Source organism: Coregonus lavaretus (assembly GCF_964263955.1).
Source record: "Coregonus lavaretus genome assembly, chromosome: 27".
Classification (NCBI taxonomy): domain Eukaryota; kingdom Metazoa; phylum Chordata; class Actinopteri; order Salmoniformes; family Salmonidae; genus Coregonus; species Coregonus lavaretus.
Window position 1 is genome coordinate 23,690,943 of NC_140014.1, and position 25,694 is coordinate 23,716,636.

A 25,694-nucleotide genomic window follows, 5' to 3' on the forward strand; every position below is an offset into this window, starting at 1 on the left:
AAAGTATTGAGAAACCTTAGTTATTGACCAAATACTTATTTCCCACCATAATTAGCAAATAAATTCATAAAAAATCCTACAATGAGATTTTCTGGAAAATTTTTTCTCATATTGTCTGTCATAGTTGACGTGTACCTATGATGAAAATTACAGGCCTCTCTCATCTTTTTAAGTGGGAGAACTTGCACAATTGGTGGCTGACTAAATACTTTTTTCCCCCACTGTATACTGTAGTAGTTACTGTGCAGATGTACAATCATATCACACTTTGTGCACTTTTAACTGCTCTCTGTAGAAATGACAGAGACAACAAGATAGACATATATTTAGAAAATGTGGCTTGATTTTATTATTTTTATCAGGCTTGCATCCAAGCAACTGAACATAACGCTATAGACCATGAGCATCACCAAGTGAACAAGTCTGAGCTTCAGCATTCCTCATCCAGACTCTTCCACTCTATCATCTGCTGATAGATATTCTCTCCATCTGTTCTGACCTCTGATGCGGCACACAGCATGTTGGACACCTATGCTGTTATCTACAGTACTGTGATCCCCCTGCATCTGCACACCTGCCCAACCTGTACTTACCTATCCTTTCATTGCACGAAAGAGTAGTATAGATATACAAAGTTTAGAAGGTGCTGAAGATGATTACGTCAGACGCAGAGTCTTAAGACGGCAAGAGTCAGTTTATGCAGGAGTCAACTTCCTGATGTTTATGGACAGGCAGGCAGCAGACAGATGCATGCTGGTCCTGAGGAGGACTGGGTCTCGGATGATCTCCCATACTGAGAGGTAGGCAGGTCACATGGGGTAGAACTGCGAGGCAGCCTCGGATGATTGGATCTCCACCTGGGCCATCTTGAACTGGGTGCACTGCAGCCACTTCCGCAGGGCGAAGGGCAGGGCCCCGGCCGCCTGGCCCTGCAGACACTGGTGGTTCACTCTGTTCTGGATGGCCTGCAGCCGCAGCTGTAGCCCTGCAGACAGGTGCTGCATGGGACAGGTTGAGAGTTTTTTGTTCTGAAGAAAATCTGAGCATCTATATCCATATATAAACATAATACAAGTCATATTTGAATTGCAATTTAACTCTTACCTTTAGGTTAGATTGAATCATGGGCAACCACATAGGTATTAACTGATGGAGAGAAGAGGGGAATTTTGAGTTGAAATAGAAAGCAACATGAAGAGGCAAAATAAAGTGTAAAATCAAATGTTTGGGGAAAATTTGGGGAAATGCCCCCCTTACCTTCACAAAGATGGTTGAGTTGCATTCTTGTAGAGCCTCCATCAGGCTAATGACATGTAGACACACCATCTCCACCATCTTGGAAAGTTACAAAGAACACATTTGTATTACTGCACATGATTTATGATCACCCTGCTTCCAAATATCAATAAAAATATATCGTAGCAAAGCAGATTCTTAGGCTGGGATTCAATCCGACTGCGTATTTGGACAATGCTTTAAAGGTTATTTCCGATTGGGCCGACATTTACCGTGAATGTGGTCTCCGCGAACGCAGGAACATTGCCTTTAAAACATGCATTGTGGACAAAGCGCGATCGGATTGAATCCCGGCCTTACATAACAGCAATGTCCTGCCAAGCCAAGGCTTCTTGACACACTGCTCGCTTAACCCAGAAGCCAGCTGTACCAATGTGTTGGAGGAAACACCGTACAACTAGCGACCGTGTCAGCGTGCATGCGCCCAGCCCGGGAGCAAAGGAGTCGCTAGAGCACGATGGGACAAGGGCATTCCGGCCGGCCAAACCCTCCCCTAACCCGGACGACACTGGGCCAATTGTGCACCGCCTCATGGGTCTCCCGGTCGCGGCCGGCTGCGACACAGCCCGGGATCGAACCCGGATCTGTAGTGACGCCGCAACACTGCGATGCAGTGCCTTAGACCGCTGCGCCACTCGGTAGGCCCTACGTTTCATATTCAACTGTTGCACATATCTCCAAGCACATCCTCTTTCCAGCACACCCCTCTAGCAGCTGACAGATACGCGTGTGGATCTTCCTCACCACTTTGTTGTGGGCCATGAGCTGCAAGATGCTGGGTGTAACACGGCTCCAGAACTCCAGGCCGGTCAGGATGGCGTTGGAGGAGAACTCTGTCTGATTCTGGTTCTGCAGGGCCGGAGTGGCCGCCGACTGCTCACAGTAAATGGTCCACAGCTGCGCAAACATGAAGGCATGGAACAGGGAGCACATGTGCAGCACTGACGTCTGCAGACAGAGGAGGGAAGGAAGAGACACTTTGGTCTTTATCTCATCCTAGACTTTGGTTGAGGGAGGATAAATAAAATCTTCAGAAGTTTACGTAGCATTTACTTCAACATTTATGCATTTAACATTTAGACATTGTCCAGACCTTGGATTGTTCAGGGAAGCCGATGAGGATGACGATGAGGTGGTCAGCAATGTGTGAGCCAGCGTCCAGGGGGATGGGCATACAGCAGGTGGAGCCCTGGTGCAGGGCATAGTGGGTCAGCGAGCCCAGGAGCAGCCAGGACAGCTGGCGGATGTGGGACACACACTCAATGAACTCCTTAGGACTAGGGAGAGGACAGAGGTTAAACGCTTTTTGAACATACATTACAGTCTTATTAGACTCACAATTTATTCTCATGCCGTATAGAAGCACTTCTAGTGAAAAACTACAGAAATCTAACTGGTCAAGTCTGCTACACCATTTATGACATATAGTTCTATCTTCATGGTTATAAATAGTGAGATCACTGAAAGTGACATCTGTGCTGTAACTGTCGGTGCCTCTCACCCCTGCTGCATGGCAGACGGGGGATGGTAGAGCCAGGGAAGATAACGGATCACTGCCTTGTTGTCACGGTGATTGCCTTTGCTGATCTCCATAGCAGCTATCTGTGCGAGGCCCACTTTCAGGTTCCCTCCGAACGTGTCCTCGTGCAGCGGCTGACAACACGCCTTCATATGGCTCTGGAGAGAGAGAGAGTGTCACATGATCACAGGGTAGGTCACATGACTAGGTCCTGGCAGTGACCCCACTCTCCGAGGGTGTCTCAGGGAGAGTTCGGATATGCAAACATTTTCCCAATTCACACCTGCATATAATACAGACCTGTACATGTGTGAAATAGGACAAATATAAGCACCCACCCACATGACAAGATGGCTAGAGGTGGGACCTATGTAAGATAGGTGAATGAGTTAAGGCAGAGTAAAGAGGAAACTCACTTTTAGTTTGGTCAGTGTGTGCATATCCGCTATGAAGTCTAGAAGTTCACTGATGTATTGCCTCATGCATTCCATTGCTGCTGTCGTGCACTGAAAAAGAGAGAGAATAGTGCAACAATCAAATGGCAAATATCTGTATCTCATTTGGTTTCATTAGGTCATCATAAAGGGACCCAGAGAACCAATGTAATGTATGATGTACTGTACTGTCTTACCCCTGGAAGTGATGAGATCATGTGCTTTGATAGAATAGTAGACTCTGCTAGCCTCGTACCAATATCTGAACAAACAAACTGACAACATACACACATAGGATGTAGTTAACATAAATAAATATGCGAAGTCATCTTGGGTACTTTGGGGTTTAAATCTTTTCCACAAGTAGATTTGATTGTACTACTGTTTACCTGGACCAGCAGTAGCAGGTTAGTATCGGGTAGAGGAGACTTGAACTTCAGAGCCTGCAGAAGCTCCAGCACCACAATACGAGACATATAGAACTTATCTCTCTCCTGGGCAAATAAACACACAAAATAGCTCAGGATAGAGGAAATGAGGACAGTGGAGAGAGAATATAGAAAACAACTGTGTACAAATGTTGTAATACATTTTAGAGGAACCAAGTGAGATAAGCTCTTAGGCATACTGGGGGAAGAATGTTTGCCAAGTGGTTGTCTTATTTAATATTACAGGGCTGTGCACTATATCTCTCTGCCTCTCCAGTGATCATACAGTGTTGCCTGTGTGTACTGGAGTATAAAGGCTGTCTGTGGTCTGAATAAAGACAGAGAAGCTTATTAGCATGGCACCCAGTCCAGATCTCCTCTCTCCCAGAGATCCAGTTCAAATGAGCCTGTCAGCCTGAGAAGCCACAGCTCTCTCTGTTAAATCATCCACTCAATCTCTCTCTCTCTCTCTCTCTCTCTCTCTCTCTCTCTCTCTCTCTCTCTCTCTCTCTCTCTCTCTCTCTCTCTCTCTCTCTCTCTCTCTCTCTCTCTCTCTCTCTCTCTCTCTCTCTCTCTCTCTCTCTCTCTCTCTCTCTCTCTCTCTCTCTCTCTCTCTCTCTCTCTCTCTCTCTCTCTCTCTCTCTCTCTCTCTCTCTCTCTCTCTCACTCTCACTTAGGGCATAGCATACAGCAGTTACCTTATTATACACGTTGGTAGTGGTACATATTGGTTCATACACTACATGACCAAAAGTATGTGGACACCTGCTTGTCGAACATCTCATTCCAAAATCATGGGCATTAATATGGAGTTGGTCGCCCCTTTGCTGCTATAACAGCCTCCACTCTTTTGGGAAGGCTTTCCACTAGATGTTGAAACATTGCTGCAGGGACTTGCTTCCATTCAGCCACAAGAGCATTAGTGAGGTCGGGCACTGATGTTGGGCGATTAGGCCTGGCTCGCAGTCGGCATTCCAATTTATCCCAAAGGTGTTCGACGGGGTTGAGGTCAGGGCTTTCTGCAGGCAAGTTAAGTTCTTCCACACCGATCTCGACAAACCATTTCTGTATGGACCTCGCTTTGTGCACAGGGGCATTATCATGCTGAAACAGGAAAAACCTTTCATGAAGCTCCTGACGAACAGTTGTTTTGTTGACGTTGCTTCCAGAGGCAGTTTGGAACTCTGTAGTGAGTGTTGCAACCGAGGACAGATGATTTTTACATGCTATGCGCTTCAGCACTTGGGGGTCCCGTTCTGTGAGCTTGTGTGGCCTACCATTTTGTGGCTGAGCCGTTGTTGCTCCTAGACGTTTTCACTTCAAAATAACGGCAGAAATTTGATGAACTCACTTGTTGGAAAGGTGGCATCCTATGACGGTGCCACATTGAAAGTCACTGAGCTCTTCAGTAAGGTAATTCTACTGCCAATGTTTGTCTATGGAGATTGCATGGCTGTGTGCTCAATTTTATACAACTGTCAGCAACGGGTGTGGCTGAAATAGCCAAATCCACTAATTTGAAGGGGTGTCCACATACTTTTGTATAGATAGTGTATATTACAAAATAAATAATTGCCTTCTCATCAGCATGAAACTCCAATACATACAGTACAGTTGATTTGGGATCACATTTGTTAAAATGTTCAATGTCTAGTGCATTAGTGATAAACATAATTTCCCAAACATCCATATGTCTACAACAACCCACTGAAGAATCCTCCTTAAACTTGTATTTGAGAAAGCTCACCTCGTAAGACTAAATGCACAGGAAACAGTTAAATAGACATTATCAGTCATGTTGACTCGCATTTTGAGGAACGGATGTTATATAGCAGGGATTAAAAAGGCTAGAGGAAATCAATAGAGCAGGAGACATAAAGCATGGTGCTGTGACAGCAGTAGCGGGGTGAGGATCCATCCGTCCTGCAGCAGGAGACAGCCCAGGCACCAGCTCTAACGAAGGGAGGCTTGCCCTCAGATACACACCATACATCCTCAGCCCAGAGCCTCAATTAATCATGTAAATCAATACTGGCTGATTGCCTACTTATTCATCTGTGACTCACAGCCTCCTTGCTGTCTAGCGGGATAGGCTGGAGATAAGTATTATCACCAAGAACTACTGTATACAAAGGTCTGCAGACATGGTTTTATATTTAACAATGTGGGAAAATTATATTTCTGTATCGCTTTTCTAATTGGGCCTTTCACATGAGATCATTGCTATGCTACAGATGTAGGATTTCAATTTGAACCAGTTTGCTACAGCAGGAAAATAATCCTGCAGCAACAGGAAATGTCAATTATTATGCGGATTATAATGTTTTTTTAAGGGTTTATACATTTTTCATTAGGGCAAATCATTTTACAGTTTCTCGATTGCTAAGACACTTTTATTTAAACTGGGGTCCACTTGCTTTCCATCATAACCTAATGAGCACAACAGTATCATGTTTTTCAAAACTGTAATTTCTCATTGCTTTCACACACAATGCAAATGCTAAGCACATTTTTGCAAAACAGTAAAGCACAATTGTTCAATCAGCAATCAGTCCTTATTCATGCATTAAAGAGGTCACTTCTGAGTTGCTATTTGTAAGAATGGACCAAGTAAGAGGCCGAGGGCAAAGACAAAGGAGATTTAGAGGGGCCCATAGAGGAAGATAGTTCAGCTCTCAGTTAAAATGGAAAAAGGTAAAATAAAGCCTTTTGTTTCTGGATATTCATGCTCTTGAGTGACATTCTTTCTGCATGGGCATCTTTGGTAAAATAATTTTAGGAAAAAAGAATACAGCCATTGGTGTGATATGTTCACTTTCCTTTTATAGTGCATACTATAATTATAGTATCAACAAATGGCCCAGACATAAAGATGGTTAACACCATGGTAGGGTATATTGATAGTTGTAGTTAGTATTTATTGGGCCATTGTGTAACTATTGACTGAAATAAGATTTCATTAGATAACAAGTTATATGTTTTTATGTAGGTAGTTGATTTTGTGTCATGTATTTAATGTTTTGAGTCTTAATACATTTTGCAAATGAAATGTGTCATTGTGGCTAACGTTTCTGTTTGGGGCTGCGTGTTAATTGTTTTGAAAAAGTGAATTCTGTTTGGACAAATGTGCTCAAGCAATTGAGAAACTGAAGTGGAAATTACAAACTTTAGATGCCTTTTTAAACCTTGAATACACTACAAGTTTGAATTTCTCAGCAAAAGAGTGATCAAATAAAATCCTACATCTGTACCAATTATTTTTATAATTTTTTACAACAAACATAATAAACAAATATACTAATATCAAATGTAAGCTAACCTGTACATATCTTCTTACCTTATTGAAGGCTTTGTAGCAGAGGCCACACAGCTCCACCAGGTAAGAGAGGCTGAACACTCCATACTGGATGACAAAGCTCAGCAGTTTGGAGAAGGGCTCCAGTAAGCTCTGAGGAAGAGAGGGAGTTAAGGGTCAATGCCTGGTGGGTGGGTGAGGGGATCGTACCACACCAGTGATTTTGTAATATTTTCTGCTTATTCCAAATGAGTAAGACTTGTGGGTTCAGTCATGCAAATGACAGTCAATGTGAATGAGCTGTTCACTGAACAAGATCTCAAATCAAAATGTTTGTCACAGGCGCCGAATACAACTGGTTTAGACGTAACCGTGAAATTCTTGCTGAAGAGCCCTTCCCAACGATGCGGAGTGAAAAAAAATATTATAAGAAAATAGTAACACGAGGAATAAAATACTCAATGGAGCTATATACAGGCAGTACCAGCACCATATCAATGTGGAGGAATGTGATGTAGATACTGTATGAACATGAATGCAGGGTAAAGTGACTAGGCATTAGAATAGATGATAATAATAAGAATAATAAGAGTGTGTGTTGTGTCGGTATGCGTGTGTGTGTGTAATGTAGTGAATGTGTGTGTGTGTGTGTGTGTATATAGTCTTGTGAGTGTGCATTGAGTCAGTTCAAGATAGTCCGGGTAACCATTAATTAAACTATTTATGGCTATTTAGCACTCTTATGGTTTGGCGGTAGAAGGCGTCTCGGAGCCTGTTTGTCAGAGAGCCAATGCTCCGGTAATGTTTGCCAGACGGTAGCAGAGTGAACAGTCTTTTGGCAATTTTTCTGACCTTCCTCTGATCTGACATACCTGAATGCTATCAGGTCTAAGTCATTTTATTCAAAGAGTCAGAATGTAACCAATCATAACCTGCCCAGGGCCTGGGATAGTGTTATTTATGACACTCAAATGAAGACTAACCTCACCATTTGGTTAGTAATCCTAATGTATATCAAGCACACACAGACTCACCCGGGTTGCACTTGTGGTGGGGATCTTCAACAGGCAAATGATGATCCTCAAACTGGAGTCCAGGGGACACTGAGAGAGACATCATCAAATTCAGCTCTATATGGATCACAGTCAAAAAACTGTCAATGCAGCCTAAATGCAGAGCGAGGTCCAGTACCTTCAGAGGCAGCACTGAGGGTAGTTTAGTGAGGAAGGTCTGGAACTGATTGCAGATGGTGGTCCACAGGTTGCTGGGGGAGTCCATGGGCAGGGCCTCCATGAAGGTGGCGACGTTCTCCAGGCAGTGCAGCATGGTGCCCCCTGCTGGTAGACTCTTCTTGTTGTTCAGACCCTGAGGACAGTGGCATAAATGATAACAGGGTTACAATGTATTGCCATAGAGCCATTACCAACTGTTACATTATCAATTGTTAAAAAATATATTCTAAAAGTGGTTTGGACTAGTGATTGTTATGAGCCAAAGGAGTGAACTGAGACTATCATAAGTGCTATTACTTTAACATTGTAACAGTGTAAGATTGCTAAAGAAAACAAACCAAGGTAATAGTGAACAGTAAATATTGTGAATAACCATGCAGAGGCATGCTCTTTAGCAGTATTCTTAATCTGCTTTGGTACTATCCAAACAGCAGTGTTAGTCTTGTCAACTTTTACAAGAGCTCCTCCTACTGGATACATGATGACAGTGGAGATTCTGCTTGAGATTCAAGACAGAGGGCACGATTCAATTCATAGCACTGAAGATCTGGAAGATCTGCTTTGTAGTGTGGTTTAAATGTAAAGGTAATTTCCGATTGAGCTGACATATGCAGCATTTACTGTGAATGCAGTCTCCGCGAATGTGAAAACATTGCCTTTAATGTCAATCGCTCTATAACGCTCATCTTCTGCGTTACTGATTGAATCAAGCCCATACACAAGCACACACCCGCATAGTTCCTTCAGCCAAGTACTGAGATTTAATCATTACACTAAGCAAGAAAACGTCCCACCTCCAGCAGCTGGTTCAGTGCAGCCACAGAACTCAGTTCATTAAAATCAATCAGGGAAAAAGCCAATGTTCTCAGAAAACCTCCATCTAAAAATGCACAGAAAAGAATGATGGTAAAGATCCAACCATATTCCTCAAAGCTGCTCCTAACAGGAGACATATTGTGTTTTGTGTGTATGAGTAGACCTTTGATGTTGCTCTGGAAGAGTTGGGGCAGGATGCCGTTGGGGGCCAGCTGGTGGATCACACAGCGGAGGAACTGCTTAGCCACACCTGCTGCGTTGCCAGGGATCAGCATACTACACCAACAGAGACATCAACACACGTAGAACGTCTGCACCTCATGTTGGCATATTCTCTCATTTGTGTACAAGAATACAGCCAGTGTGAACAAGTCATCAGCATCCACAGTACACCTGAGTTTAGCACACACAATATAATAATATATTTAGTATATCTGCTTGTGATGTGTCATACCTCTCAGCTTGCCCAGAGAAATTAGCACTAGACGCCAGCCTGAAAGACACAAATCTGAATTTAACATCGGAGACATGACAGAGAGTGTGCTAAAATGTTACTGAACAATCAGGTTTGTGTATGTGGATGTACTGTATAAGGGGGTTGGTGCAGGAGCTGCTGTAGTTGCCAGACCTGCCCACAGACTGCATGATGTCCAGCAGCAGTGGAGCGGCCTGGTCAGGGCTGAGGTGGATGAACATGGAGAGCACCACCACTGCCAGGCCCAGGGTCTCCTCATCATACTCCTCTAGCACCGCACCACAGTCACGACACCTGAGAGACCACACAGTATTATCATTAACAACACTAAATAACCATTCATGCATAGTGTCTGCTATCCTGAATGACACACCAGTCAGTGTTGGTGGTTGGCGGTAGGTTCCCTCACCTGTCAGTCATGGTGGTGGGCTGGTCATCAATGAACTCCTCAGGGGCGGGCACAAACATGCTGACTGTACTGGGGGCAGATAGAAGGCTGGTCTTGGTGGGGCCTGTGTAGAGAGTACAATAAAATCAGCACAGCTAAACCCAATCAAGCACAGTCATTAAAAAGGTGTTTTGATGTTTTTCTCTCTGGAGAGGTGGACCAGAGATAGTTAGCAGTGACTGACCTGTCTCCCAGGTGCTGATGTTGTGAGGGGCACTGGACTGGTGCTCCAGCTGTCTTTTCATCAGTTGGCTCATGGTTAGAGCTCCCAACGAGCCTCGCTTTGCCTGACGGTACTGAGCTGGGGGTGCGACAAACACACACACACAAAGGATTGAGCTGCCTGGTACTTTCCCACTATCTCCACTATTTTAATTTCAATGTCTGGTTTACATAAAGGGCAACTCCACCACTTTTCAACCTCATTTTCATTATCTCAAGGGCAATGCCAGTGCCAACATACAGTGCCTTGCAAAAGTATTCATCCCCATTCGCGTTTTTCCTATTTTGTTGCATTACAACCTGTAATTTAAATGGATTTGTATTTGTATTTCATGTAATGAATGTAATAGTCCAAATTGGTGAAGTGAAATGAAACTAAAACGTGTTTCAAACAATTCTAAAAAATAAATAACGGAAAAGTGGTGCGTGCATATGTATTCACCCCCTTTGCTATGAAGCCCCTAAATAAGATCTGGTGCAACCAATTTACCTTCAGAAGTCACATAATTTGTTAAATAAAGTCCACCTGTGTGCAATCTAAGTGTCACATGATCTCAGTATATATACGCCTGTTCTGAAAGGCCCCAGAGTCTGCAACACCACTAGGCAAGGTGCACAACCAAGCAAGCGGCACCATGAAGACCAAGGAGCTCTCCAAACAGGTCAGGGACAAAGTTGTGGAGAGGTACAGATCAGGGTTGGGTTATAAAAAAATATCAGAAACTTTGAACATCCCACAGAGCACCATTTAATCCTTTATTAAAACATTTTAAGAATATGGCACCACAACAAACCTGCCAAGAGAGGGCCGCCAACCAAAACTCACGGACCAGGCAAGGAGGGCATTAATCAAAGAGGCAACAAAGAGACCAAAGATACCCCTGAAGGAGCTGCAAAGCTCCACAGCGGAGATTGGAGTATCTGTCCATAGGACCACTTTAAGCCATACACTCCACAGAGCTGGGCTTTACGGAAGAGTGGCCAGAAAAAAGCCATTGCTTCAAGAAAAAAATAAGCAAACACGTTTGGTGTTCGCCAAAAGGCATGTGGGAGACTCCCCAAACATATGGAAGAAGGTACTCTGGTCAGATGAGACTAAAATTTAGCTTTTTAGCCATCAAGGAAAACGTCTGGCGCAACCCAACATCTCTCATCACCCCGAGAACACCATCCCCACAGTGAAGCATGGTGGTGGCAGCATCATGCTGTGGGGATGTTTTTCATCAGCAGTGACTGGGAAACTGGTCAGAATTGAAGGAATGATGGATGGCGCTAAATACAGGGAAATTCTTGAGGGAAAGCTGTTTCAGTCTTTGATTTGAGACTGGGACAGAGGTTCACCTTCCAGTAGGACAATGATCCTAAGTATACTGCTAAAGCAACACTCGTGTGGTTTAAGGGGAAACATTTAAATGTCTTGGAATGGCCTAGTCAAAGCCCAGACCTCAATCCAATTGAGAATCTGTGGTATGACTTGTGAGTGCTGTACACCAGCAGAACCCATCCAACTTGAAGGAGCTGGAGTAGTTTTGCCTTGAAGAATGGGCAAAAATCCCAGTGGCTAGATGTGCCAAGAGACTTGCAGCTGTAATTGCTGCAAAAAGTGGCTCTACAAAGTATTGACTTTGGGGTGGTGAATAGTAATGCACGCTCAAGTTTTGTGTTTTTTTGTCTTATTTCTTGTTTGTTTCACAAAAAAAAATATTTGGCATCTTCAAAGTGGTAGGCATCTTGTGTAAATCAAATGATACAAACCCCCAAAAAATCAATTTTAATTCCAGGTTGTAAGGCAACAAAATAGGAAAAATGCCAAGGGGGGTGAATACTTTCGCAAGTCACTGTATGTGAAAACGGTGCATTTCTCCCTTGGGCTAGAAACTGTTTTTTACTTTTAATCCTACCCTGTGATGTCACAGAGAAGCATTTTTTTTGGACCTTTCTTCTTATCTTTTTAACCACAGATCATAGAAATGTGCTGTTTTCACATACAGTATGTAGACACTGATTTGGTGCTGGAGATAATGAATATGAGGTTGAAAAGTGGTGGAATTGCCCTTTAAAGCAACTGTCAGGAAAATGGGGAGTAGAAGACACTCACAGAGGTAAATATACAAATGAAATGATTGAATGGCTTAGTTGCGTATATTCATGAATGTATATATATCGTCGGATAGATAGAATCCTGATCTATTGATAAGAAAAATAAAATAACCATGAAAAAACTGCACTGGTGTCTAAAACAAAACGCTGAGAAAGAACGACTCAAGAAAAAGTATTTTACACCTTGAAAAAACCAAGGCCAAATGTTTGAACAGTGTAATGTTCTTGGTGTAATGACCACACCCGGTTTTATTGGTGATTTAAACACATGACAATGTGGAAGTATTTGGATCCTACTTGATACTGAAGAGCGGTTGCTTGTTTCTGGGATAGCAGCTTCGAGGGTGGGGGCTGAGGCGGATTCCCGTGGCTTTTCCAGGGTAGACAGAACTTTGTGATCTGTAAGGCAATGTGGGTGAGTGATGGGGCGGAATAGTGGCTGCTTCAGCATCTCAGCCACCTTATTACCTCACATGTAGACAACTGTTTAGAGCATGGGATGCTGCAGACACCCAACGCCAATACAAATGTAGTGTAGAGCTACAAGTAGTTAACTGCAAGTATACATTGAGTCCTAGTGCAAGAGCAATCTAAAATGAAAGATGTGTTGAAGAAATTAAAATTGTTTATTGAAGTACTATTTAGTAAAAAACTAATTTGCCTTCTCATTTTATGCTATTACTAGTTCTTATATGGACAGCTATTTATGGAAAGTGTGTTGCAGTAATTTGAAGGCGCTGTACTGATATTAACTTATCGGTTTCTAGGACTTTCTTTTACAGTATGCTTTTCAGTGGTTTACCATTGGTTGGAATGGGGAAAGGGAGAGACATGTACAAAGCCACACCACAGAACAGGAGACAGCAGTGGTGACCAGTTGACTAAAGATTGGAGGTAGCGTGGATATACGACTAGACAATTTATATTTTGTTCATGTGGTTCTGCACTTCTAAGCAGACACTTCAGTTGAAAACTTGTTTTATCAGTCATATCTCCTAAGCCCCCTCAAACCTTAGAGATGTCACCACTGAAACACACATACATCCAAATACATATTGTGCATGAAGTCAGCATACTTATCTCAGGGGCACAGCAGCTGTAGGTCCATACAGAGGGACCCCTCTCTCTGGACTGAGGCTCCTGTCTCCCCTGACCCTGGTCTCTCTTACCTGTATCAGTGGGCTGCTCACCCAGTTTGTCCAGGGTGTTGAAGGAGATGTCCAGGTACTCTCTCTGGATGGCGCTCACAGCTATCTTCCTCTGTTTGCGTTGCCGGGGAACTATCTGGATCTTAAACTCTGCCTCGTCATTCTCATCATCATCATCTTCATCATTATCATCATCATCAGGTTTAAGGTCACTGTCATCAAGGTCATCATCATCTTCTTCATAATATTCCTCTTCATCGTTGTTGTTCCCCTCCAGAGAGGTGAGGGGTTCAACTGTGTCCTCAGGGATGTCCAGGAAGACCGTCCTGCCAGAGGGACTGGTCCCCAGACCCACCGCTGCCTTCAGGTCCTCAGGGTGCACAAAGTCATCCAGGGAGGTGTCAGGGACAGCAGGGGTCTTCCTCAGCAGGTCCCTCTTCTGTTGTAAGCTGAGGGTCATGGGACTCTCCAGGCCAGGGTGCTCCAGCCAGTCAGGCAGCTCCAGGGAGGTGGTGGGGGTCGCATAGCGTGGCCTCCTCTGTAGAGGCTGTTGGGGGCTTTCTTTTGCTTGGGAGTCTGTGGTCCTCTTGTCCTTAGAGCAGTCCTCCACACTCACCTGCACCATAGCGGACAGGTGCAGGGTGCTGCTGCCGGCAGGGGAGGCGGGGGGCCTGGCAGGGGAGGCAGCGGGCTTGGCAGGGGAGACAGCGGGCCTGGCAGGGGAGGCAGCGGGCCTGGCAGGGGAGACAGCGGGCCTGGCAGGGGAGACAGCGGGCCTGGCAGGGGAAGCAGGGGGCCTGGCACTCCCATTCAACCTGGGGCCCATCACCGTATTCAGGTCAAACTCCTCGTCACTCTCCACTATCCTCAGTGGTGGTAGGGGCTCAAACACCAGGGAGTCGCTGTCGGACATGGAGAGGATGGAGTGCTTCTCTGGGATGGAAGTGCAGTCGGAGGAGAGGTCAATGAGGTCCTGGTCCTCCTTCTCTGCAGAAGAGCCGCCTGTAAGAGGGGAGTCCAAGTCGGCCTTGTCCTCAAAAGTCTCCATGCAGCTGAGACGCACCTCTGGGATGACAGGCCTGGAGCAGTCTGAGTGGCCCTTCAGGGAGCCTGAACGTTCCTGGTGGTCACTGCCCTCCGCTCGGCCTGAGGAGCCGTCTGACGAGCCCTTCCCATGGCCCCCTGTCCGCCTGGGGTGGGAGGTGGTGGAGGAGGGGGGTGCGGAGGGACCATGCTGCAGGTCACAGCGGTCTATGCAGGACTTGCGTCGGTGCTCGTCCAGGTTGTAGAGGATGGAGTCAGTGTTGGAAATGTCCAGGGACTTCTGCTTGTGCATGGCCTGCAGACGCTTCTTCCTGGTGCTCTCCTCCTTCACACAGTGCAAGATGCTGTCCTGCAGGGCACTGGCCTCGCGGTACTCAGACAGCTCAATTTCACCTGACACAGACAGAGAGAGGATCAAAAGATAGATCATATCTGATCGGGAAAATCTGTGAAAGCTCAATTCATATCAGCGAAAGCGTTTAAGTTCAATGAATTTCATTGCTGGATAAAATAGGTCATCCTTTGAGACTATTTTCATACTTTTCTGGGCATTCAGCTCCACCGGCTGGTACTTGACAGACTTGCTGCCACCGATCCTTTTCAGACGGGCGAAGAAGGTCTGGGACTCCTTGTTGCCTGCTCCAGTTGGGGTGTCATGGATGTCAGACTCATCAAACACACTGTCCTCCTCTGAAAGAAAAACAACATACACATTACAGATGTAGGATCTTAATTTGATCACTATTGTTGTTGCTAAGCATTGACTTGCACTGCAGGAAATGCGGATGAGCTTCGTGATTTAGATAAATTCACTGAAAACCCATACTAACACACGGTTATATTTACAGTATTGCCCTTTTAATGCAGCCAATTGTTTGGCCAGCTAATAACCTAACCACCAATCAAGCAACATTATGGACTAAACGTTCAAATCCTGTTGCTGAAGGATTATATAGGTCAAATTAAGATCCTACATCTGTATTTTTGGGCTCTGACAGAGACTGGGATCACCCCAGAGAACACTGCTACTCCAGCTGCTCTCTCTTACTCTGACTACGTTTTCTCTCATAGTGCAAGAGCATCTGGTTGTCGTGGTGGTGGCACAGGGCTACTCATTTCTCCAAAGTGGAGATTTTCTCTTTTCCCCCTCTCTCACCTGTCCATCTCCTCATTTGAATTCCATGCTGTCACTTGTCCACTCAAGCTCAACATTGTTGTCATCTACCGCCTACCAGGTGTCCTTAGAGAGTTCCTCAATGAGCTTGAAACCTTGATAAACTCATTTCCTGATGATGACTTGGTGACTTCAACCTCCTGACATCTGCCTTCGATTCATTTCTTTCAAACCCTCTTTCCCCTCCTTGCCTCTTTTGACCTCACCATTTCCCAGTCCCCTCCCACTCACAAGTCAGGAAATATGCTTGACCTGATCTTTACTAGAGGTTGTTTGCCTACTAATCTCACTGCAACTGTCCTCCAGGTCTCTGATTATTACTTTGTTTCCCTTTCTGTCTCCCTTTCCTCCAACCCTAGCCACTCAGCCCCTACCCAGATGGTCATGCGCCATCGCAATCTTCGCTTTCTCTCTCCCACTACTTTCTCCTCTTCTATTCTATCATCTCTCCCTTCTGATAAATTCTTCTCACTCCTGTCTCCTGATTCTGCCTCTTCGACCCTACTCTGCGGGCAGCTGAGCGAAAAGTTAGGAAAAATTAACTTCCGGAGGACCTATCATCCTTTCATTCCCTTTTTCCCTACCTTCTCTTCCCCTGTGTCTGCTGCTAAAGCCACTAAACTATCACTCTAAATTTCAAGCTTAATCCTTCACCCCTCCCCCTCCCTGCCTGCAGACGACTTTGTTAACCACTTTGAAAAGAAGGTTAACAAAATCCGCTCCTCATTCACATCCTGCAACTAGTGAAGTCCGGCCGCCCGACAACCTGCACGCTCGACTGCATCCCCTCCTCCCTTCTTCAGATCATCTTTGGAGACCTTCTCCCATTCCTCACTTCCCTCATCAACTCATCCCTGACCACTGGCTGCATCCCCTCTGACTTCAAAATGGCCCGAGTCGCTCCCCTCCTCAAGAAACCAACACTCGACTCCTCTGAGGTCAAAAACTACAGACCGGTATCCCTTCTTTCTTTTCTTTCCATAACACTTGAGCGTGCTGTCTCTGACCAACTCTTTCGCTATCTCTCTCAGAGCGACCTTCTTGACCCTAACCAGTCAGGCTTCAAGACGGGTCACTCAACTGAGACTGCTCTACTCTGTGTCACGGGGGCTCTCCGCCCTGCCAAAGCTGACTCTTTCTCCTCTGTTCTCATCCTCCTAGATCTATCCTCTGCCTTTGATACCGTGAACCATCAGATCCTCCACTCCACCCTCTCAGGGCTGGGCGTCTCAGGCTCTGCACACTCTTGTATTGCATCCTACCTGGCAGGCTGATCCTACCAGGTGACGTGGAGAGGATCTGTGTCTGCACCACTTAATCTCACTACTGATGTCCCGCAGGGCTCAGTTCTAGGCCATCTCCTCTTCTCTCTGTACACCAAGTCACTTGGCGCCGTCATATTCTCCTTCAAGCTCTACAACATCCGTAGAATATGACCCTACCTCACACAGGAAGCAGCGCAGGTCCTTATCCAGGCACTTGTCATCTCCCATCTGGATTACTGCAAGTCGCTGTTGGCTGGGCTCCCCGCTTGTGCCATCAAACCCCTGCAACTTATCCAGAATGCTGCAGCCCGCCTGGTGTTCAACCTTAACAAGTTCTCCCATGTCACCCCACTCCTCCGCACACTCCACTGGCTTCCAGTCGAAGCTCGCATCCACTACAAGACCATGGTACTTGCCTACGGAGCAGCAAGAGGAACTGCCCCTCCCTACCTTCAGGCTATGCTCAAACCCTACACCCCAATCCAAGCAATCCGTTCTGCTAACTCTGGTTTCTTGGCCCTCCGACCCCTACAGGAGCCCAGTCCAAGCTCTTTGTCCTGGCACCCCAATGGTGGAACCAGCTTCCCCTTGAAGCTAGGGTAGCAGTCCCTGCCCATATTCCAAAAACATCTGAAACCTTACCTCTTCAAAGAGTATTTTAAATAATCCCACAGCACCCCCCCACCCCGTGTATGTACTTACTATGACTGTTATATGTGGTTGTCCCACCTAGCTATCTTAAGATAAATGCACTAACTGTAAGTCGCTCTGGATAAGACCATCTGCTAAATGACTAAAATGTAATGTATGTCCAAAACTCTTAATTCTTATTCCTGATTAATTTCAAGTAAAAGCCTATATTTAGAGTCCAGGCATGTGATGATCTCTGTTGTCCCCACCTTTCTCTTTCTCGTTGTAGCGGCTGATGTTGGAGTTGTCACTGTAGAGGGGTCCGGCGGTGGCATGGGGTCTACAGCTGTGGTACTGGGCATTCAGGGTGTTGATGGTGATGTGGATCAGGTGCAGAACCCCTTTACTCACGTCCATGTCCCTGTAGGGGTACTGGGACCACACACAGGATCGGTAGAAGTGAAGGGTAAGAGAGTACAATGCAACTTAAATATGTATAAATTAGCTGTCCTCAATACTAACATTTTCAGAAGTACAGGTAATCAACTATAGACACACTGTATCTATAAAGCTTACAATGTAAACACATTCAAATAGTGGATAAGATTTCATTATATTCCAACCGTGGGTAGTGTGTACCTTGTAGAGGATGACCAGCAGGGCTTTGAGCCACATCTGTCTGATGTGTGGCTGCAGGGCCCAGAGAGAGCAGCGCGGCGGCTGCTGGAAGTAGTGTCTGAGCTGGGGGCAGGTGCAGTACTTCAACACCTGGACCACCAGGGGGAGCAGCTGCTTCCCCAACCCAATGTTGTAGTCCATCACCTGGAGGAGATATCGCGTCACGCTAGGTTCTTCTTGATGCTTGACAGATTGTCATAATTCACCTCATTCAGCAGCAGCAATATAAGACTTCAACTTTACAGTGGGAAACAAACTGAAAAAACTCCCACCTTTCATTTACTCCCAACTGAAGCAAGTGAGAGTCAGGGATTTTTCTCGGGATTAAACTCTAGATTTATTCAAGGATTGTCATTAAAACTAATGTTAGAATTATTACAGCATTAACGCCGATCATTTATAGGGTTAATGATATCCTCTGACCTGTGCGATGCCAGCGATGAAAGCATTGAAGCAGGTGGAGGTCCTCATCTTTTGCGGTGCGATCATGAAGCAACCCTCCTGCTGGTCATAGCCCAGCAGCACATACAGGTGGCGCTTCACCGAGTTGAAGGCCTTGGCACTGCCGATGTCTGCCTCGGCACTGCTCTTGTCTTTGGCCATGAACTTCATGAGCACCATGATGAGCTGGTGCACCGTCTGGTGGTCTATCCCAGCATCCTCTGGGAGCAGGTCCCTGATGACTGAGTCATCCTCCGGTGAGGGGCTGTGGCCTAGGAAAGGGGCCGAAGCGTCAGGGTTAAAGGGCGGGAGGAAGCGTGCTGCAGGCAGGGGAGCGGATGGAGAGGAGAGGGGCGGTGAAGCAGGGGAACAAAGCGAGGGAGAGGGTACGACAGTCATCTAATTTGGTCTACATTCGGCAAGGTGATTACATATATGGACATCACTTTAACATATTCATGGTATATGTCAAATGCAAACAGAAAATGTGACAAGCTATCAAGATAGCAAGAGTAACAGTTTTCTCCAATTCCAACATTATTTGTTTTTGAGACTAAAAAAGAACGGACTGCCAACTGGGCACAGATGTCAGTTCAACGTCTATTCCACATTGGTTCAACGTAATTTCATTGAAATGACGTGGGAACAACATTGATTCAACCAGTGTGTGCCCAGTGGGTATCTATGAATTTTGGATGAAAAGCAATGAATGTCAGTGAAGAGCAAACATTGCTTTTTCATCAAGTTTCCTGATGCCCATCAACTTTATCAGTAGCCATAAGTTAGTTACAGTGAGAAAAAAAAGTATTTAGTCAGCCACCAATTGTGCAAGTTCTCCCACTTAAAAAGATGAGAGAGGCCTGTAATTTTCATCATAGGTACACGTCAACTATGACAGACAAATTGAGAAGAAAAAATCCAGAAAATCACATTGTAGGATTTGTAATGAATTTATTTGCAAATTATGGTGGAAAATAAGTATTTGGTCACCTACAAACAAGCAAGATTTCTGGCTCTCACAGACCTGTAACTTCTTCTTTAAGAGGCTCCTCTGTCCTCCACTCGTTACCTGTATTAATGGCAGCTGTTTGAACTTGTTATCAGTATAAAAGACACCTGTCCACAACCTCAAACAGTCACACTCCAAACTCCACTATGGCCAAGACCAAAGAGCTGTCAAAGGACACCAGAAACACAACTGTAGACCTGCACCAGGCTGGGAAGACGGAATCTGCAATAGGTAAGCAGCTTGGTTTGAAGAAATCAACTGTGGGAGCAATTATTAGGAAATGGAAGACATACAAGACCACTGATAATCTCAATCGATCTGGGGCTCCACGCAAGATCTCACCCGTGGGGTCAAAATGATCACAAGAACGGTGAGCAAAAATCCCAGAACCACACGGGGGGACCTAGTGAATGACCTGCAGAGAGCTGGGACCAAAGTAACAAAGCCTACCATCAGTAACACACTACACCGCCAGGGACTCAAATCCTGCAGTGCAGACGTGTCCCCCTGCTTAAGCCAGTACATGTCCAGGCCCGTCTGAAGTTTGCTAGAGTGCATTTGGATGATCCAGAAGAGGATTGGGAGAATGTCATATGGTCAGATGAAACCAAAATAGAACTTTTTGGTAAAAACTCAACTCGTCGTGTTTGGAGGACAAAGAATGCTGAGTTGCATCCAAAGAACACCATACCTACTGTGAAGCATGGGGGTGGAAACATCATGCTTTGGGGCTGTTTTTCTGCAAAGGGACCAGGACGACTGATCCGTGTAAAGGAAAGAATGAATGGGGCCATGTATCGTGAGATTTTGAGTGAAAACCTCCTTCCATCAGCAAGGGCATTGAAGATGAAACGTGGCTGGGTCTTTCAGCATGACAATGATCCCAAACACACCGCCCGGGCAACGAAGGAGTGGCTTCGTAAGAAGCATTTCAAGGTCCTGGAGTGGCCTAGCCAGTCTCCAGATCTCAACCCCATAGAAAATCTTTGGAGGGAGTTGAAAGTCTGTGTTGCCCAGCGACAGCCCCAAAACTTCACTGCTCTAGAGGAGATCTGCATGGAGGAATGGGCCAAAATACCAGCAACAGTGTGTGAAAACCTTGTGAAGACTTACAGAAAACGTTTGACCTGTGTCATTGCCAACAAAGGGTTTATAACAAAGTATTGAGAAACTTTTGTTATTGAACAAATACTTATTTTCCACCATAATTTGCAAATAAATTCATAAAAAATCCTACAATGTGATTTTCTGGATTTTTTTCCCTCATTTTGTCTGTCATAGTTGACGTGTACCTATGATGAAAATTACAGGCCTCTCTCATCTTTTTAAGTGGGAGAACTTGCACAATTGGTGGCTGACTAAATACTTTTTTCCCCCACTGTATATGATGTGATTATGCTGAAGGGAATGTTGATCTGTTTCTGTATTTAGATTTGGGTTGTTATTTACCTGGCAGGACTTTCTCTATCATATCTCCCAGAGTCGGGGCAGAGTGCTCTTGCCTCGTAAGCCTTAAAGCTAAAAACCACACATGAAGAACACAATTTAGGAGAATGTTCTGGGGAGATAGCACAGGACACGTCTGAGCTTCCAGACAACCCTATACATCCCAATGTCTCACACCAGACAACCCTATACATCCCAATGTCTCACACCAGACAACCCTATACATCTCAATGTCTCACACCAGACAACCCTATACATCCCAATGTCTCACACCAGGCAACCCTATACATCCCAATGTCTCACACCAGACAACCCTATACATCCCAATGTCTCACACCAGACAACCCTATACATCCCAATGTCTCACACCAGACAACCCTATACATCCCAATGTCTCACACCAGACAACCCTATACATCCCAATGTCTCACACCAGACAACCCTATACATCCCAATGTCTCACACCAGACAACCCTATACATCCCAATGTCTCACACCAGACAACCCTATACATCCCAATGTCTCACACCAGACAACCCTATACATCTCAATGTCTCACACCAGACAACCCTATACATCCCAATGTCTCACACCAGACAACCCTATACATCCCAATGTCTCACACCAGACAACCCTATACATCCCAATGTCTCACACCAGACAACCCTATACATCCCAATGTCTCACACCAGACAACCCTATACATCCCAATTTCTCACACCAGACAACCCTATACATCCCAATGTCTCACACCAGACAACCCTATACATCCCAATGTCTCACACCAGACAACCCTATACATCCCAATGTCTCACACCAGACAACCCTATACATCCCAATGTCTCACACCAGACAACCCTATACATCCCAATGTCTCACACCAGACAACCCTATACATCCCAATGTCTCACACCAGACAACCCTATACATCCCAATGTCTCACACCAGACAACCCTATACATCCCAATGTCTCACACCATTCACATAAAGTGATCCCAAGATGTATGTGGATGCTGAGACTTGTCGAGTTATTCTATTAATAATTTAGCCTCCACTTGCTTACTCAAGCTCAACAACCACACACAGTCTAAAGGCAACAGTAGACCCCCTCTCCCAGAAACTCAGACCGCATCCTGTGCAGGGTCAATGAGGAAATCACAGAGAAGAGAAACCTCTTACCTCCAGCAAGAGAACAAATCACTGAGAAAATATGCAATTGAATGAAACAAACAGGAATACAGATTTTGTAGGTATACTAACAGAAGAGAGAGGTGAATTGATGAAGAGAGAAACAGTAGAAGCATGGGACAGACAAAAGCTGAGACCTACGGACTAGTAGCCTAACCAACCGATGGACACTCACGTAGTCGGTTACACAGAGTCTCTGGGAGGGAGAAGGCTCGCTTGGTCGTGGACGGGCCCTTGACGCTGTCACGGAGGGAACGTACACTCTTCTGGCGGTTCCTGGCAAAGCGCGCACGTCTGATTTTCCACATCGCTGCATCACTAAGGTTGGCCACGTTGGTGCGCACAGCTGTGATGGCTGACAGGGAAAGGCAAGGAAGGAAATATAAATAACACACATCAATGTGCCTGTGTCTCATAACACTTAACACACCTCAACCACACAAACATGAACTGTAATGTTCTTATTTCACAGGTTTATGTTTCCCTACATGGTTGGTTTGTTGTATTGAATATTAGTCATACTGTAAATTATATTCTGCAGACTATGTAACTGAGAGAATCCCCCAGCTGGGCGTACTGGTTGGGAAAGGGAACTCCTTGTTGCAGTCCAGGTGGAGCTGGGCCTCCAGGGAGAGCGTCTCAAAGCGGTTGACAAAGAACTCCCAGCTGAGGGCAGGGACCTCCTGCTTCAAGTGGTGCAGCATCAGCAGCTTGCTGAGGATGATGGGCCGGTCCCTCACCACAGTGTCGAACTGGAAGTCCAGGCACAGACACAAACCCTGCAGACACACAAATACACAGACACAGACATACAAACACACAGACACAGACACACAAACACACAGACACAGACACACAAACACACAGACACACAGACACAGACACACAAATACACAAGTGTTAGCACTGCACTTACATGTTTTTGTGCTATTCATCAATAAAAAATGGTTTGCTGACATGCTGCGAAGCAATTTGTTCTCCAGGACAAGAAAGACTCCATACACGTGATCAATTGTCACATGAAAAGTGGTTGTATGGCAGTTTATCTTAGCCTAGATAGATATCTGTTAGTCACCTGTAGTGCTGGGCTCTTGATGGTGTCCAGCAGAAGCCTGGCGCGTGTGGCCACAGCCGGGTTGACATCCTCTACAGAGGTCAGGAAGCTGCAGAACGCATGGGCCAGGGAGTACTTCAGCAGATGGTTCTTCGTCAAAGAACCAATGTCTAGGAACCGACAGAGCACCGCCACCTTCTCCACTGGGAGTTACCATGACAACACAGACAGGGCACAAGACAACATCTCAACGCCATGTCACATAAAGTTTGATAGGACACTGCAAAGGATCATGTTAAAACAGCATCACTCTAACGCTGATGGTTAATGTACAGTGCCTGTCACTAGATGGCAGTGTGGCAGTAGAGGGAGGGGAGACAGCATTATTGTAGCCAGATTGCCTGTGGGCCATAGTACTGCTTTGGCACCGAACTGGTGTCTTTTTGGGTTGATTTACACAGACAAGTAAATTACCATCTGTTTCAGAACAGCTAATATGATCATCATCCTACGGCTCACGTGTGTACACAACCTGTAGTCATGACATAATTTCCCTTAGCAATTGTTCATGTTAATTAGTAATGTTACTTTGCAAGCAATATGTAATAAACATCTACTTTCTATGCTGTTTATAGTTAGAGTCTGTTAAATTATTGCATTTGAATGTAACAGACTGATATTATATTATAATTAGCGCTCTGTGACAATGTCACAATAAAACTACAAAAATGAAATCAAAATAAATATTTGAATCTAACCTAACCTATATGTAAAGTAACTATCTACCCTCAGTGTCTACAGTATATGAATGCTACCAGACAGAGACCCTGTCCACTGACTCTGTCTCAAGGTCACACATTGCTTCTCTCTGCCAATTACAGGGAGAGAAGGGCCTGATTAATAATCCCACAATTCCTCTGTGCTGCCTGCTGGAGACACATACAGTAGTAACCATGGCAATGCAGGGAGGAGATGTCTGTAGACAACGGTTTGTTGGGGGGGATTATAGGAGAGGGGTGGATGTCCTCCCCTCATGATTCATTCATATCATCACATACAGTACTCACACGCACACGTGAGGTGAAGCCTCATATATAATTCACCTGCTTCGAAGCGTATCTTCCAGTCCTTGCTGTTAAAGTTGCTGTCCACCAGGTTCCAAAAGATGTCTGCTCCGTGGGAGAGGGAGAGGGCATGCAGGAGCTGAGGCACGGCCAGGGAGGCCAGCTGGCAGAACTCGGACTTCAGCATGGTCCACAGGCTGCAACACACAGGTATCACATTAGACACACACACACACATACCTGGCTGCTCTTCACGTGTTTGATGATGAAGTACAAATGACATCAAGATCGTGATCAACGATTTCAGTTGCTACATCTCATGACGCAAGGCATGTTTAAAGAAAGTACTAGCAGAGATTTCTGTAAACAAACAAGCTACGTGTGAAACTGCAGGAGAGGCACCATGTGGTGATGGTGACTGTGCTGACCTGGGAATTAGCATCTTCTCCTGGATGTGGGCCAGAAACTGGGGGTGGTCCTTACAGGCCAGGTACAGACACTCTCCATGGAGACACAGGATCTTCAGACAGTTCAGCATGTTGAACAGGATATCAGGCTCCTCAAACTTAGACATTTCCTACAAAGGGAACAAAAGGTACAGTTCCTTTGCTCACTCAGTCTTTTCTAATGAGGATACAAGATTATTGTCTTTGATTATGCATCTATTATATTCTTTAGACAGTTTATATCTGTACATTACAAGATGCCTTAACACTGGATAAAGGTGGACTGGCAGGTACCTGCAGAATAGTGTATATTAGCTTGAGAGACACAGGGAGCTGCTGGTAGGAAAACTTCTTATCAGCATTATTCTTCATTGCTGTAGGAGAGAAAGCTTTGATGTAAAAGAGAGAATTCCTCAGCAGAGGAGAAACTATGCAGTGTTTCCTTTTCATGTTGCACGCAGCCTCTGAACTGTTACAGATAAATATTTTTTTCTCATTCGTTGGCTTCATGTCATAAAATACATTTGGGATTAGATTTTGGTAAGGTGTTTACACCTACACAACTGAGAATTGTTCTGCTTGTGTTTCATCAGATCTGTATCAGTATACTGAGATATTCTGTACCCTACCAAAACCCTTCCAACCCAAGCCTTAGTTCGCCATGGATACATACGTGGGTTGTCAGGAGAGTAACTTTGAATTGTAGGGTTGTCAGTGTGTGTGCTGGCAGGGTTGTCCGCTTCCTCTGTCCCTTGCTTTGTCCGTTGTTCAGGCCCAAACACTTGAGGCAACAGCAATGTGTCCTCCAAGATGTCTGTTGGCTCCTATAGGGAAGACACAAT

The 25,694-nt window shown here is 45.2% G+C and overlaps 1 protein-coding gene across 1 annotated transcript in view; it reads right to left on the reverse strand.

Moving 5' to 3' along the window:
- Nucleotides 1–809: 809 nt before the first annotated feature.
- Nucleotides 810–25,694, reverse strand: part of LOC311102392 (protein unc-79 homolog) — a gene marked incomplete at both ends in the record, with an annotated part of 44,745 nt that continues 19,860 nt past the window's right edge. The window contains 32 exons of the mRNA XM_084143720.1: nt 810–1,028; nt 1,105–1,146; nt 1,258–1,335; nt 2,041–2,244; nt 2,390–2,573; nt 2,798–2,973; nt 3,232–3,321; nt 3,447–3,524; nt 3,639–3,743; nt 7,015–7,125; nt 8,007–8,075; nt 8,164–8,337; nt 8,999–9,084; nt 9,184–9,296; nt 9,475–9,513; nt 9,649–9,789; nt 9,905–10,007; nt 10,128–10,244; nt 12,563–12,664; nt 13,435–14,850; nt 14,998–15,147; nt 17,796–17,958; nt 18,166–18,348; nt 18,628–18,917; nt 21,104–21,172; nt 22,464–22,643; nt 22,866–23,067; nt 23,364–23,545; nt 24,446–24,603; nt 24,835–24,983; nt 25,147–25,226; nt 25,526–25,676. Of these exons, the coding sequence (XP_083999846.1) occupies nt 810–1,028; nt 1,105–1,146; nt 1,258–1,335; nt 2,041–2,244; nt 2,390–2,573; nt 2,798–2,973; nt 3,232–3,321; nt 3,447–3,524; nt 3,639–3,743; nt 7,015–7,125; nt 8,007–8,075; nt 8,164–8,337; nt 8,999–9,084; nt 9,184–9,296; nt 9,475–9,513; nt 9,649–9,789; nt 9,905–10,007; nt 10,128–10,244; nt 12,563–12,664; nt 13,435–14,850; nt 14,998–15,147; nt 17,796–17,958; nt 18,166–18,348; nt 18,628–18,917; nt 21,104–21,172; nt 22,464–22,643; nt 22,866–23,067; nt 23,364–23,545; nt 24,446–24,603; nt 24,835–24,983; nt 25,147–25,226; nt 25,526–25,676 (5,604 nt within the window). The remainder of the gene's footprint in view (nt 1,029–1,104; nt 1,147–1,257; nt 1,336–2,040; nt 2,245–2,389; nt 2,574–2,797; nt 2,974–3,231; nt 3,322–3,446; nt 3,525–3,638; nt 3,744–7,014; nt 7,126–8,006; nt 8,076–8,163; nt 8,338–8,998; nt 9,085–9,183; nt 9,297–9,474; nt 9,514–9,648; nt 9,790–9,904; nt 10,008–10,127; nt 10,245–12,562; nt 12,665–13,434; nt 14,851–14,997; nt 15,148–17,795; nt 17,959–18,165; nt 18,349–18,627; nt 18,918–21,103; nt 21,173–22,463; nt 22,644–22,865; nt 23,068–23,363; nt 23,546–24,445; nt 24,604–24,834; nt 24,984–25,146; nt 25,227–25,525; nt 25,677–25,694) is intronic.